This window comes from Nerophis ophidion, linkage group LG06 (assembly GCF_033978795.1).
Source record: "Nerophis ophidion isolate RoL-2023_Sa linkage group LG06, RoL_Noph_v1.0, whole genome shotgun sequence".
Lineage (NCBI taxonomy): Eukaryota > Metazoa > Chordata > Actinopteri > Syngnathiformes > Syngnathidae > Nerophis > Nerophis ophidion.
In genome coordinates this window covers 20,594,483-20,611,030 of record NC_084616.1, presented here as the reverse complement: position 1 = coordinate 20,611,030, position 16,548 = coordinate 20,594,483, and the positions used below count along the sequence as shown (strand labels likewise).

The 16,548-nt window shown below is 42.9% G+C and overlaps 1 protein-coding gene across 3 annotated transcripts in view; it reads left to right on the top strand.

Moving 5' to 3' along the window:
• The window catches only part of LOC133554353 (kinesin-like protein KIF3B), a 33,795-nt gene extending 17,247 nt beyond the window's left edge, over positions 1 to 16,548 (top strand). For all 3 annotated transcript variants that reach the window (XM_061902973.1, XM_061902970.1, XM_061902972.1), the window contains exons 4-9: positions 5,147 to 5,269; positions 5,338 to 5,456; positions 9,370 to 9,486; positions 13,898 to 14,003; positions 15,671 to 15,876; positions 15,949 to 16,548. In XM_061902973.1, coding sequence (XP_061758957.1) covers positions 5,147 to 5,269; positions 5,338 to 5,456; positions 9,370 to 9,486; positions 13,898 to 14,003; positions 15,671 to 15,876; positions 15,949 to 16,048 — 771 coding nt within the window. In that variant the 3' untranslated portion in view covers positions 16,049 to 16,548. The remainder of the gene's footprint in view (positions 1 to 5,146; positions 5,270 to 5,337; positions 5,457 to 9,369; positions 9,487 to 13,897; positions 14,004 to 15,670; positions 15,877 to 15,948) is intronic.

Below are 16,548 nucleotides of genomic sequence, written 5' to 3'. Positions count from 1 at the left end.
AGACTAAAACAGGAACTGAGGAAGTCAAAAACAGGATGTAATACAAAAACGGAACAAACTACAACATGGAATGATCCGGGCAGTGGATCATAACATATATATATATATATATATATATATATATATATATATATATATATATATATATATATATATATATATATATATATATATATATATATATACTCCTCTCTGAGCTGCAACCTTATCGTGGTAGAGGAGTTTGCGTGTCCCAATGATCCTAGGAGCTATGTTGTCCGGGGGCATAAAGCCCCCTGGTAGGGTCTCCCAAGGCAAACAGGTTCTAGGTGAGGGATCAGACAAAGAGCAGCTCGAAGACCTATATGAAGAAGAAACATCATGGACCCAGATTTCCCTCGCCCGGACGCGGGTCACCGGGGCCCCCCTCTGGAGCCAGGCCCGGAGGTGGGGCACGATGGCGAGCGCCTGGTGGCCGGGCCTGTTCCCATGGGGCCCGGCCGGGCACAGCCCGAAGAGGCAACGTGGGTCACCCCTCCAATGGGCTCACCACCCATAGCAGGGGCCATAGAGGTCGGGTGCATTGTGAGCTGGGCGACAGCCGAAGGCAGGGCACTTGGCGGTCCGATCCTCGGCTACAGAAGCTAGCTCTTGGGACGTGGAACGTCACGTCACTGGGGGGGAAAGAGCCTGAGCTAGTGCGCGAAGTCGAGAAATTCCGGCTGGATATAGTCGGACTCACTTCGACGCACAGCAAGGGCTCTGGAACCACTTCTCTCGAGAGGGATTGGACCCTCTTCCACTCTGGCGTTGCCGGCAGTGAGAGGCGACGGGCTGGGGTGGCAATTCTTGTTTCCCCCCGGCTCAAAGCCTGTACGTTGGAGTTCAACCCGGTGGACGAAAGGGTAGCCTCCCTCCGCCTTCGGGTGGGGGGACGGGTCCTGACTGTTGTTTGTGCTTATGCACCAAACAGCAGTTCAGAGTACCCACCCTTTTTGGGTACACTCGAGGGAGTACTGGAAAGTGCTCCCCCGGGTGATTCCCTTGTCCTACTGGGAGACTTCAACGCTCACGTTGGCAATGACAGTGAAACCTGGAGAGGCGTGATTGGGAAGAATGGCTGCCCGGATCTGAACCCGAGTGGTGTTTTGTTATTGGACTTTTGTGCTCGTCACAGTTTGTCCATAACAAACACCATGTTCAAACATAAGGGTGTCCATATGTGCACTTGGCACCAGGACACCCTAGGCCGCAGTTCCATGATCGACTTTGTAGTTGTGTCATCGGATTTGCGGCCTCATGTTATGGACACTCGGGTGAAGAGAGGGGCGGAGCTTTCTACCGATCACCACCTGGTGGTGAGTTGGCTGCGATGGTGGGGGAGGATGCCGGACAGACCTGGGAGGCCCAAACGCATTGTGAGGGTCTGCTGGGAACGTCTGGCAGAGTCTCCTGTCAGACAAAGTTTCAATTCCCACCTCCGGAAGAACTTTGAACATGTCACGAGGGAGGTGCTGGACATTGAGTCTGAGTGGACCATGTTCCGCACCTCTATTGTCGAGGCGGCAGATCGGAGCTGTGGCCGCAGGGTAGTTGGTGCCTGTCGGGGCGGCAATCCTAAAACCCCCTGGTGGACACCAGCGGTGAGGGATGCCGTCAAGCTGAAGAAGGAGTCCTATCGGGTCCTTTTGACTCATAGGACTCCGGAGGCAGTGGACAGGTACCGACAGGCCAAGCGGTGTGCAGCTTCAGCGGTCGCGGAGGCAAAAACTCGGACATGGGAAGAGTTCGGGGAAGCTATGGAAAACGACTTCCGGACGGCTTCGAAGCGATTCTGGACCACCGTCCGCCGCCTCAGGAAGGGGAAGCAGTGCACTATCAACACCGTGTATGGTGCGGATGGTGTTCTGCTGACCTCGACTGCGGATGTTGTGGACAGGTGGAAGGAATACTTCGAAGACCTCCTCAATCCCACCAACACGTCTTCCTATGAGGAAGCAGTGCCTGGGGAATCTGTGGTGGACTCTCCTATTTCTGGGGCTGAGGTCGCTGAGGTAGTTAAAAAGCTCCTCGGTGGCAAGGCCCCAGGGGTGGACGAGATCCGCCCGGAGTTCCTTAAGGCTCTGGATGCTGTGGGGCTGTCTTGGTTGACAAGACTTTGCAGCATCGCGTGGACATCAGGGGCGGTACCTCTGGATTGGCAGACCGGGGTGGTGGTTCCTCTCTTCAAAAAGGGGGACCGGAGGGTGTGTTCCAACTATCGTGGGATCACACTCCTCAGCCTTCCCGGTAAGGTTTATTCAGGTGTACTGGAGAGGAGGCTACGTCGGATAGTCGAACCTCGGATTCAGGAGGAACAGTGTGGTTTTCGTCCTGGTCGTGGAACTGTGGACCAGCTCTATACTCTCGGCAGGGTTCTTGAGGGTGCATGGGAGTTTGCCCAACCAGTCTACATGTGCTTTGTGGACTTGGAGAAGGCATTCGACCGTGTCCCTCGGGAAGTCCTGTGGGGAGTGCTCAGAGAGTATGGGGTATCGGACTGTCTTATTGTGGCGGTCCGTTCCCTGTACGATCAGTGCCAGAGCTTGGTCCGCATTGCCGGCAGTAAGTCGAACACATTTCCAGTGAGGGTTGGACTCCGCCAAGGCTGTCCTTTGTCACCGATTCTGTTCATAACTTTTATGGACAGAATTTCTAGGCGCAGTCAAGGCGTTGAGGGGTTCCGGTTTGGTAACCGCAGGATTAGGTCTCTGCTTTTTGCAGATGATGTGGTCCTGATGGCTTCATCTGACCGGGGTCTTCAGCTCTCGCTGGATCGGTTCGCAGCCGAGTGTGAAGCGACCGGAATGAGAATCAGCACCTCCAAGTCCGAGTCCATGGTTCTCGCCCGGAAAAGGGTGGAGTGCCATCTCCGGGTTGGGGAGGAGACCCTGCCCCAAGTGGAGGAGTTCAAGTACCTAGGAGTCTTGTTCACGAGTGAGGGAAGAGTGGATCGTGAGATCAACAGGCGGATCGGTGCGGCGTCTTCAGTAATGCGGACGTTGTACCGGTCCGTTGTGGTGAAGAAGGAGCTGAGCCGTAAGGCAAAGCTCTCAATTTACCGGTCGATCTACGTTCCCATCCTCACCTATGGTCATGAGCTTTGGGTCATGACCGAAAGGATAAGATCACGGGTACAAGCGGCCGAAATGAGTTTCCTCCGCCGTGTGGCGGGGCTCTCCCTTAGAGATAGGGTGAGAAGCTCTGCCATCCGGGAGGAACTCAAAGTAAAGCCGCTGCTCCTTCACATCGAGAGGAGCCAGATGAGGTGGTTCGGGCATCTGGTCAGGATGCCACCCGAACGCCTCCCTAGGGAGGTGTTTAGGGCACGTCCAACCGGTAGGAGGCCACGGGGAAGACCCAGGACACGTTGGGAAGACTATGTCTCCCGGCTGGCCTGGGAACGCCTCGGGATCCCCCGGGAAGAGCTAGACGAAGTGGCTGGGGAGAGGGAAGTCTGGGTAACCCTGCTTAGGCTGTTGCCCCCGCGACCCGACCTCGGATAAGCGGAAGATGATGGATGGATATATATATATATATATATATATAATATACAGGGCAGCACGGTGGTCGAGGGGTTAGTGTGTCTGCCTCACAATACGAAAATCCTGAGTAGTCCTGGGTTCAATCCCGGGCTCGGGATCTTTCTGTGTGGAGTTTGCATGTCTCCCCCGTTACTGCGTGGGTTGCCTCCGGGTACTCCGGCTTCCTCCCACTTCTAAAGACATGCACCTGGGGATTGGCAACACTAAATTGGCCCTAGTGTGTGAATGTAAATGTGAATGATGTCTATTCGTGTTGGCCCTGTGATGAGGTAGCGACTTGTCAAGGGTGTACCCCGCCTTCCGCCCGATTGTAGCTGAGATAGGCACCAGCGCCACCCGCGACCCCAAAGGGAATAAGCGGTAGAAAATGGATGGATGGATATATATATATATATACATATTTTTTAATTTTTTTTTATTCATGAAGTAATGTAGTAATAATGTACAGCATAGTAGGAGTGTGAAAAAAAGGAATTTTCGAATGAAACACGTTTGTTATTTGTGACTACTCTTAATCGATTAAAAAAAAAATCAATTAGTATTATTTTTTATTTTAATTTTTTTTTTTAATCTGTCCTGTCCGGTCTCTCCGACAATTCATATTTTTGATGGAGATGATTTACACCTGCGGTACAGATTTTTTTTAGAAAAGTGTTGGATGCTTCTCTAATTTGTGTTTGACTTAATTCAATGTTTGGATAGAATTTTATTCAACAAAACCGGGTTTCTTTTAAGTGACTTAGAAATGTATCAGAGGTTTTTATCAACTTTATGGAGGAATGTAGTAAATCATAAAACTGGCACCCAATGATATTAACAAAGTATTGATACCCCAAACGAGACAAGCGGTAGTAGAAAAATGGATGGATGTATGGATTTTATATCGAGAATCGTTTCTGAATCGAATCGTTAACCCCAAGAATTGAATCGAATCGTGCGTTCCTCAAAGATTCACAGCCCTAATAATAATACTTGTTAGAAACTTACTTTTTTTGCCGATTATTAATTTAGGTCTCGTTCACACTGCAGGTCAATTACGATTTTTTTGCCCAGATTACGACATGTATCGGATTTTTTCATGCCGCTGTGAACAGTGCAAAGCCCGACCCAGGCCGATTTTGTATGAGGGTATAAATCGGGTTTGTATCGAATGAGACTGCAGTCTGAACACTCCGATCGCATCCACCCGACCAGAACGCCATCAAAAAGCCATAATTAGTCGCCAAAATAGACGGTTGCAAAATAAATAGTTGACAAAAACGTAGGAAACACGTGAAAATTAAATATTTTAGGACCTCACGTCAATGTTCCACCATTCCTTTCTCAGACTCTTGGAGGAGACGTCAAAGCAAATGTTCCTTAGAGGAGCGGCTCCACACTGTGTATAACGTACACAGTTAGCCGCTAGCCGTCTTTGTCAGTCGAGGGAACAAAAATAATGTATCCCCAGGGGGCATTAATTGGCATTGGACAATCCCACACTTCCACAGAAATCGACTGATACCGATACCAAACGGCACGACCCGAGTACTAACACGTTTTTTACGCTGTACCGTATAGTCCACTCCTTTCCTTCCTTCCAGAAATCGAGGGAGCAAGAGATGCGACAACAGATGGAATGTCGCGACGAAGAGACTCTGGAGCTCAAGGAGACTTACAGTTCACTGCAGCAGGAAGTCGATATCAAAACCAAGAAAGTGAAGAAGGTAACTGAGCCGTGGTTCTGCTAGTATTGGTCGATTATACTTTAACGGTTCTGATGAATGCTCTCTAGTTGTTTGCCAAACTGGAGGCAGTCAAGGCAGAAATTCATGACATTCAGGAAGCACACATCAGCTCACGCCAGGAACTGGAACAGACCCAGAACGAACTCACCAAGGATCTTAAACTCAAGTATGGAGCTTGCTGACCTACTGACCTACTGACCTACTTATCACCAGAAAAATCCGCTGTTGAGAAAACAAGTACAGAGTAGATAATCTGATCCGATTACTTACTGTGTACTTTAATTTAACACTAATGTAGACCAATTGATCCTTTCCTTCAGCGATCTCATAATTGTTTTTTTTTATTCCCAAACATTTTTGCAGGCCACTTAAAATGATGTGAAGTAGAACTATATGGTGTGCCACATTGAAAATATGGGACTGGCCACTTTAAAATGAAGTGGCGCTCTACTATAAAATGACGCGGTGGGCCACAATAACATGACAAGGCAAACCATGTTAGAATGAAATGGTGTGCGACTTTAAATTTACGGGATGGGCCATTTTAAAATGAAGTGTTGGTCCACAATAAAATTCTGTGGCAGGCTACATTAGAATTACATGGTGTGCCACGTTAAAATCATGGGAGGGGCCAAGTTATGATGAACTGGTTGTCCACAGTAAAATGAAGTGGCGGTCCAGATAGAATGATGTAGCGAGCTACATTATAATTACATTTTGTGTCACATTAAAATTATGGGAAGGGGCCACTTTAAAATGATCTGGTGGTCCACAATGAAATGATGTGGCGAGCTACATTAAAATAATGGGACGGGCCGGAATAAAATTAAATGGTGGTCCACATAAAATGATGTGGCAGGCTACATTAGAAATATATGGTGTGGCACGTTAAAATTATGGGAGGGGCCGTTTTAAAATGATCTGGTGGTCCATAGTAAAATGATGTGGCAAGCTATATTAAAATTATGAGATCTGCCACATTAAAAATTAAGTGGTGGTCATCATTAAAATGAAGTGGAGGTCCACAGTAAAATTATGTGGTAGTCCACATTAACAATGATGTGGTCAGCTACATTAAAATTATATGGTGTGCCACTTTAAAATTATGGGAAGGGCCAGTTTTAAATGAAGTGGTGGTCCATAGTAAAATGATGTGGCAGGATTCATTAGAATTGTATGGTGTGCCACTTTAAAATTATGGGATGCGCCACTATAAAATGAAGAGGTAGTCCACAATAAAATAAAGTGGTGGTCCACAGAAAAATTATGTCCAGATAGAATGATGTAGCGAGCTACATTATAATTACATTTTGTGTCACATTAAAATTATGGGAAGGGGCCACTTTAAAATGATCTGGTGGTCCACAATGAAATGATGTGGCGAGCTACATTAAAATAATGGGACGGGCCAGACTAAAATTAAATGGTGGTCCACATAAAATGAAGTGGCAGGCTACATTAGAAATATATGGTGTGCCACAGTAAAATGATCTGGTGGTCCAATAAAATGATGTGGCGGAATACATTAGAATTATATGGTGTGCTATATTAAAATTATGGGAGGGGCCAGATTAAAATGATCTGGTGGTCCATCGTAAAATGATGTGGTGGTTCACATAAAATGATATGGCGGAACACATTAGAATTATACTGTGTGCCACTTTAAAATTCTGGGATGGGCCACTGTAAGACATATGCGGTCCTCTCCAAGGTTTTTCATAGTTACTGTCACCAACGTCCCACTGGGGTGAGTTTTTCCTTTCCCCTATGTGGGCTCTGTACCCCGGATGTCGTTGTGGCGTGTGCAGCCCTTTGAGACACTTGTGATTTAGTGCTATATAAATAAACATTGATTGATTGAAAATTCTGGGAGGGGCCAGATTATAATGATCTGGTGGTGCACAATAAAGTGAAGTGGCGGTCCACATTAGAATTATATGGTGTGCCACTTTAAAATTAAGAGAGGGGTCAGTTTAAAATGATCTGGTGGTCCACAAGGAAGTGCTGTGGCGGTCCACAAAAAATGATGTGGCGGAATACGTTACAATTATATGGTGTGACACGTTAAAATTGTGGGAGGGGCAAAATTAAATGAGGTGGTGGGCCACAATACAATGATGTGGCGGTCCACAAAAAATGATGTGGCGGAATACATTAGAATTATATGGTGTGTTACAGTAAAATTGTGGGAGGAGTCACGATAAAATGATGTGGCGAATTACATCAGAATTATATGGTGTGCCACCTTAAATTATGGGAAGGGCCAGATTAAGATTACTGGTCGTCCACAATGAAGTGACATGGCGGTCCACAAAAAAATGACGTGGCGGAATACATTAGAATTATATGGTGTGCCACATTAAAATTTTGAGAGGAGCCACAATAAAATGAAGTGCTGGTCCACGATAAAATAATGTGGCGGACCACATTAGAATTACATGGTGTGCCACATTAAAATTATGGGAAGGGACAAGTTAAAATGATCTGATAGTCCACAATGAAGTGATGTGGCGGTCCAGAAAAAATGACGTGGCGGATTACATTACAATTATATGGTGTGCCACTTTAAAATTGTGGGAGGGGCAAAATAAAATGAAGTGGTGGGCCACATTACAATGATTTGGCAGTCCACAAAAAATGATGTGGCGGAATACATTAGAATTATGTGGTGTGCCACGGTAAAATTGTGGGAGGGGTGACAATAAAATGATGTGGCGGACCACATTAAATATGGGTAGGGCTAGGTTAAAATTATCTGGTGGTCCACAATGAAGTGATGTGGCGGTCCACAAAAAATGATGTGGCGGTCCACAAAAAATGATGTGGCGGAATACATTACAATTATATGGTGTGCCACATTAAAATTGTGAAAGGGGCCACGATAAAATGAAGTGCTGGTCCATGATAAAATGATGTGGTGGTCCACAAAAAATGATGTGGCGGATTACATTAGAATTATATGGTGTGCCACATTAAAATTGTTGGAAGGGTCACGATAAAATAATGTGGCGGACCACATTAGAATTATATGGTGTGCCACTTTAAAATTATGGTTAGGCCAGGTTAAAATGATCTGGTGGTCCACAATGAAGTGATGTGGCGGTCCACAAAAAATGATGTGGCGGATTATATTACAATATATGATGTGCCATGTTAAAATTGTGGGAGGGGCCAAATAAAATGAAGTGGTGGGCCACAATACAATGATGTGGCGGATACATTAAAATTATATAGTGTGCCACATTATAATTAAGGTAGGGGATACATTAAAATGATCTGGTGGTCCACAATGAAGTGATGTGGCGGTCCACAAAAAATGATGTGGCGGAATACAGTACAATTATATGGTGTGCCACTTTAAAATTGTGGGACGGGCCAAATAAAATGAAGTGGTGGGCCACCATACAATGATGTGGCGGAATACATTAGAATTTTATGGTGTGCCAGTTTAAAATTAAGGGAGGGGCCACTTAAAATGATCTGGTGGTCCACAATGAAGTGATGTGGCGGAATACAGTACAATTATATGGTGTGCCACTTTAAAATTGTGGGAGGGGCCAAATAAAATGATGTGGTGGGCCACCGTACAATGATGTGGCGGAATACATTAGAATTATATGGTGTGCCACTTTAAAATTGTGGGAGGGCTCACGATAAAATTATGTGGCGGACCACATTAGAATTATATGGTGTGCCACATTAAAATTATGGAAAGGGCCAGTTTAAAGTTATCTGGTGGTCCACAAAAACTTATATGGCGGATTACATCAGAATTATATGGTGTGCCACGTTAAAATTATGGGAAGGGCCAGATAAAAATTATCTGGTGGTCCACATAAAATGATGTGGCGGTTAACATTAAAAGGATTTGGCGAGCTACATTAAAATTAGATGTTGTGCTACTTTAAAATTATACAGGCTAGCTTAAAATTATGTGGCAGTCCACGCTACAATGATTAGGTGGTCCACATTAAATGATGTGGCGGGCCAGATTTGGCCCCCGGGTCTTGAATTTGACACCTGTGATCTGCACTGAAGTTTTCCCATTGCCATGTTTTGACTGATCGTTTTTCTTCGAGGACGCTTCTGATTGAAAACTTCATTCCGTCGGAGGACAAGAAGAAAGTGGTGAACAGAGCCTACTTTGTGGAGGACGGCGAGCGCTGGAAGATGAGAGCCATCACTCGTGTTGAGGAGTGAGTCCCATGTTTGTGTCGCACAAAGACACACACATCTTTGTAATAGACAACTCTTAGTCGTGTTTGTCCACTTCCACACGGACATTAAAATAACGTCCACACGTGGAGACATTTTGCTTTTTTTGCCATCCAGCTGTGGACAGAAATGCATGATCAAAAAATATCAATTAGTTTATTTTTTTTCATTCAATTGCAGTTTGCATGGTATGGCGCAACACCAAGGGGGGCATTGTGAACGTGCTTTATCAGTATCATGCAGTAAAAAAGCTACACATTACAAATTTGTAGCTGATTTCCTCGTTTTCATAAAAATAAAATACAGCACACATTTTTGAAATTCATTTTTGTTTTGTAGGTTTAAATATTTTTTTTATTATTATTATTATTTGAAATTATAATTAATAATTGAGTACATGTTATTGTTTTTTTTCCAATATCAAATTGTTCAAGTCGGTCAATTTTTTTTTCCAGGCAGATTTATGCACTTCAAACTAACGATGCCCGAAAATATTGGACAAAAAATCGATAAATGCTTTAAAATGTAATATCGGTCTTTTAAAATTATCGGTATCGGTTTGAAAACGTAAGATTTATGACTTTTCAAAACACAGCTGTGCACACGGACGTAGGGAGAAATACAGAGCGCCAATAAACCTTAAGGCACTGCCTTTGCGTGCCGACCCGGTCACATAATATCTGCGGCTTTTCACACATTTAAGTGAATGCAAAGCATACTTGGTCAACAGGCCTGACTGAGGGCGGCCGTATAAAAAACTTTAAAACTGTTACAAATATGCGCCACACTGTAAACCCACACCAAACCAGAATGACAAACACATTTCAGGAGAACTTCCGCACCGTAGTACAACATAAACACAACAGAACAAACACCCAGAAACCCTTGCAGCACTAACTCTTCCGGGACGCTACAATATACACCCCCCGTTTCCCCCTACACCGCCACCTCAACCCGGCCCCCTCCCCAACCCCGCCCACCTCAACCTCCTCAGGGAGAGCATGTCCTAAATTCCAAGCTGCTGTTTTGAGGCATGTTAAAAAAATAATGCACTTTGTGACTACAATAATAAATAAGGCAGTGCAATGTCTGCATTTTTTCCCATAAATTTAGTTGATTTATTTTTGGAATACCTCGTTACATTCTTTAATGCATCCAGCGGGGCATCACAACAAAATTAGGCATAATAATGTGTTATTTCACGATTGTATAAGTCAGTATCGGATGATATCGGAATCAGTAATTAAGAGTTGGACAATATCGGGATATCGGCAAAAAAGCCGTTATCGGACATCTCTACTTCAAAACTTTTCTGTGACAGAAAATAAAAGCAATGTTGATATATATTATCTATATTTCTTTCTATATGTTTTTGTTTCCTTATAGATACAGATGAATTTTTCAAAAGTTATTTGACTAAATTCATGGGGAAAAAAAGTACATTTTACAAAACTGTAAAACATTTGCAGCTGAGATAGGCTCCGGCACCCCCCTCTACCCCGAAAGGGACAAGGGTAGAAAATGGATGGATGGATGGTTGTATATTACCATATATATCCGCTCTGAGATCGGTAGGCCGTGAGTTCAAACCCCGGCCGAGTCATACCAAAAATTATAAAAATGGGACCCATTACCTCCCTGCTTGGCAGTCAGCATCAAGGGTTGGAATTGGGGGTTAAATCACCAAAAATTATTTCCGGGCGCGGCCAACCGCTGCTGCTCACTGCTCCCCTCACCTCCCGGGGGGTGATCAAGGGTGATGGGTCAAATGCAGAGAATTATTTCGCCACACCTAGTGTGTGTTAAAATCATGGGTAGTACAACCCATCTATCTATCTACTTTAACTTAATTGTTGCAGCCGAGAGTTGGGAGGTGGGCGAAATGTTCTCTTCTGCCTCTGGGGGGCGCCACAGACTATATTCCTGAGAAGTGTGCCATGTGTTCGCATGACGTCACACACCCTGGAGCATGCGCTGTCGTATGTTTACGGAAATAAACGTGGCTCCTCTCCCAGTAGGTCCCTCTCCTGGTGAGTTTTTGTGGCAATTTGAAGAATTTCGGCCAGCCCGAGTCAACATTTCCTCAAAGTGTTTTCGAAAATCCAAGAAGTAAGAGTGCGTACATTTCGGCTCCTGCACTTTATGGCTACTTTGTAGATTCAAATTCAGAGAAAAACACAAAAGTACTGACATTACACATCAAATGAGCAAAAAATCGGAATGGTCACTGCAGGTCTACGTGTAGATCGGATTCAAGGACAAATCCCAAATAGGCGTCCTACTAAAAAGTGGGAATCTTTGGCCACCTCACGATTACGATTCAAGAGCTACTATCCTGATGTTTTTTTTTTTTAATACAATAATAATACAATTCCAAACCAACATGGCGGGAATGACAATGTAAATGAGGGATTTGTATTCACTGTTATGTTGGAATTATTGTAAGTATTGATACTGTTGTATATATTCATTTTTGCGTGACTACTTTGGATCATTTTGTGACTTGTTTGTGTGTCCTCTCAATCTGTTGATGCATCATTCATTTATGTACAAAACTAGTGAAGTTGGCACGTTGTGAAAATAGTAAATAAAAACAGAATACAATGATTTGCAAATCCTTTTAAACCGATATTCAATTGAATAGACTGCAAAGACAAGATATTTAATGTTTGAAATGGAAAACCTTGTTATTTTATGCAAATATTAGCTCAATAGGAATTTGATGCCTGCAGCATGTTTCAAAAGAGCTGACACAAGTGGCAAAACAGACTGAGAAAATTGAGGAATGCTCATCAAACACTTATTTGGAACATCCCACAGGTGAACAGGCTAATTGTGAACAGGTGGGTGCCATGATTGGGTATAAAAGCAGCTTCCGTGAAATGCTCGGTCATTCACAAACAAGGACGGGGCGAGGGTCACCATTTTGTGAACAAATGCATGAGCAAATTGTCTAAACAGTTTAAGAACAACATTTCTCAACTAGAAATTTAGGGGTTTCACCATCTAATATATCATCAAAAGGTTCAGAGAATTTGGAGAAATCACTCCAAGTAAGCGATGATATTACAGACCTTCGATCCCTCAGGCGGTACTGCATCAGAAACAGACATCAGTGTGTAAAGGATATCACCACACGCGCTCAGGACCGCTTCAGAAAAAAACTGTCAGCAACTACAGTTTGTCACTACATCTGTAAGTGCAAGGTAAAACTCCACCATGCAAAGCGAAGGCCGGCGTGGCGCAGTGGGAGAGTGGCCGTGCACATCCCGGGGGACCCTGGTTCAATCCCCACCTAGTACCAACCTCGTTGTGTCTTGAGCAAGACACTTCACCCTTGCTCCTGATGTGTGCTGGTTAGCGCCTTGCATGGCAGCTCCCTCCATCAGTGTGTGAATGTGTGTGTGAATGGGTAAATGTGGAAGTAGTGTCAAAGCACTTTGAGTACCTTGAACGTAGAATATTTATCAGCAACACCCAGAAATGCGGCCGGGTTCGCTGGGCCCGAGCTCATCTAAGATTGACTGATGCAAAGTGGAAAAGAGTTCTGTGGTCTGACGAGTCCACATTTCCAATTTTGTTTTTGGAAACTGTGGACGTCGTGTCGTCCGGCACAAAGAGAAAAAGAATAATCCGGGCTATTATAGGCGCAAAGTTCAGAAGCCAGCATCTGTGATGGTATGGGGGTGTATTAGTGCCCAAGGCATGAGTAACTTACTTACACATCTGTGAAGGCATCATTAATGCTGAAAGGTACATACAAGTTTTGGAGCAACATATGTTGCCATCCAAGCAACGTTATCATGGCCGCGCCTGCTTATTTCAGCAAGACAATGCCAAGCCACATTGAAAATGTGTGGCGCAAATGAAGCCTAAAATACCACATCGGAGACCTCGAACTGTTGAACAAGTTTAGCTTTACACCAAGCAAGAATGGGAAAGAATTCCACCTGGAAAGCTTCAAAAATTGGTATCTTCAGTTCCCAAATGTTTACTGAGTGTTGTTAAAAGGAAAGGCCATGTAACACAGTGGTAAAAATGCCCCTGTGCCAACTTTTTTGCAATGTGACGCCGCCGTTAAATTCTAAGTTCATGATTATTTGCAAAAAAAAAAGGAGGTTTCTCAGTTGGAACATTAAATATCTTGTATTTGCATTCTATTCAATTGAATATAAGTTGAAAAAGATTTGATAATCATTGTATTCTGTTTTTATTTACCATTTACACAACTTAACTGGTTTTGGGTTTTGTATAATCGATTCTATATATTCGAAATACGATGCATGTAAAAATGGATTATATCCCCCACCTCTTCATGCTCCCATGCAGTAAAGGAAGCAGTTGACATCTTGCCATACTTGACATAATGTTGCAGCTGTGCTCCTCCAACAGCGATCGTCAGATGCTGAGCAGGCCTCAGTCAGCTGTTGGATTCAGACGGCCTCTCAGTCATCACGCGCTCATGGCCATGATGATTAGTCTTGACATGAGGTACAAGGTGAGCGGCACGTCCTACTCTTGGAATTCAGGTTCTGCAGATGTCAAACACACCTCGAACAAAAACGTTCCTCTGCATCCGCCGAAGGATTACATTTTAAAGTAGTTTTACCTTTTGTCCTTTGCTAGATCGTCATACAAAGTATAACATACTTGATCATCGCAGTTGACTCCAGAATGAATCTGCAGGATTATGCTCTTGGTCAGGGGGGTGTCCAAAGTGCGGAGCAGGGGCCATTTTTTATCAACCCACAGCTCATTCTGAAAATACTAAATACTGGAATAAAAGAGCAAACGGGTGGAATATAACGTTAAAAAGTAGCTGTGTTGACTCTAATAACACAAAGATGCCATTCAGTCTTTTTTTTTTTCTTTCCTTAAAATTCGTTGCTCAAAAAATAACAATTAATCAAAATCAATGTCAGGAATTATTGACACATTTTGGGGGGGAAATATTGCATAATTTGTATGTTTGTCATATAAAATAGGGTTTTGGCATAAATGGTGTAAAGCATACAAAATAATACTTTGTATCAAGACATAGACCTGAAGTTGAGCTTTTGGACAATTTAAAAAAAAAAAATTATAAAGGTGACATCATGTTGCAACTGTATATATGTTGAAATAAAAAAAAAACAATCTGAATCTGAGCTAGAAGTTAAAGCGTCGAATGGGAAAATAAAAATACATGACTTATTTTTCAAAATTTTAACAGGGCCACACTTGATATGAATGCATTTAAATTGATGTTCTATATATTTATATGTATACATACATGTATACATACAGGTTTACATCTATACATACATGTATACATGCATGTATACATGTATACATGCATGTATATATAAATATATATATATATATATATATATATATATATATATATATATATGGGACAAGCGGTACAAAATGGATGGATGGATTTATATATACATATATGTATGTATAACTACATTAATATATATGTAAATATATATACATACATACTGTGTATATATATGTAAATACATATATATATGTGTATGTATACATACATATGCATATCTATATATGTATATATATACACATATATGTATGTATATATATATATATATACATATATGTGTATATATATATATATATGTGTGTATATATACATATATATGCATATATATATATCTATATATGTATATATATACACATGTATATATACATACATATATATTAGTTTGTATATATATATACATGTAATATTACTTTTACTTATGACTTATTTTCATATACATATACAATACATATATGTCTGTATATACAGTATACATATATACATATATACACATACATATATATATATAATATATAAACACACACACACATCTATACATACACATATATATATACACACACAATTTAAATGTATATATGTAATTTTTTTAATTTCAATGACTGCGACCTTTCCGAGTCCTCCAAGACCAAACTTGAGCGCAGCCCTAAAGGTTGAAAAAAAAAAATCAATAGAATTGTTTTTTGAAAATGAAAAGTATCAAAATGGCCCCCGCATGCTTCCATTTTTTAGTGTGCGGCCCTCAATGGAAATAGTTTGGACACCCCTGCGCCTTAGCGATGTGACCAGTTGGTAGTTGCGACCAAATATTGTCCTGTTTTGTCTCGGTCTACCCCGCCCAGGCAGAAAACCTGCTCCTCCTGGACATGGACCTTCCCTCTCGGACCACCAAAAACTACCAGCAGCCCGTCATCGCTCCGAAGGTTGTGGCAGCCCTGAAGGACGCCCTGAAGGACGAGGAGGACCTGGAGGTGGACGCGTCCGAGTGCAATGCTGACTTTGAACCACTCAGCAGTGCCGGAGGCGGTCTTAGGAGACACAAGTCCAGGTGAGTCCACCAAACCTCATGGAAGTACTCTGAATTGTACTCGCAATACCTTAGTATACTTTTACCTTTCAGTCGCTCAAGAACAGGCAAGCAGTCCCACGGCGCTTCATGCAGCCTTCAAAATCTGACATCCCCAATTTACCCACAATCCCGCGGGCTGGTGCCCAAGTGAAAGGCGTCTACCTCAAGTATGAGAAACATTTTTCATGGACCAGATGCTTTTCTTCTAGAACATTCTTGGTGAATGTCTTGTGTGCCAGGTGACATTGTTTCATGCTCCCAACTCCCAGGGGTGTCCAAAGTGCGGCACGGGGGCCATTTGCCCCCACCCCCCCCGCAGCTCGTTCTTTAACGGCACCGTGGTACATTCTAAAAAAAAAATATTATCGCAAATCAAAACATAACAAGTGGGAAAAAAGAGCAAACAGGTGAAATGTAACAAAAAAATGTTGCAATTTTGACTTTAATAACACAAAGATGCCATGCAGACTGTTTTTCTTGTTGTTGTTAAAACTGACTTTGCTCAAAAATGATGAAAAGTTATAATTGACAATTAGATCTGAAGTTGATCAAGAGATTTAAGTGTTGAAAGTAAAAAATAATATTTATTGACGTATGGCTTATTTTTAACACTTCTATAAATGGGGCCCATTTGGGTCCCCGAGACCTCTA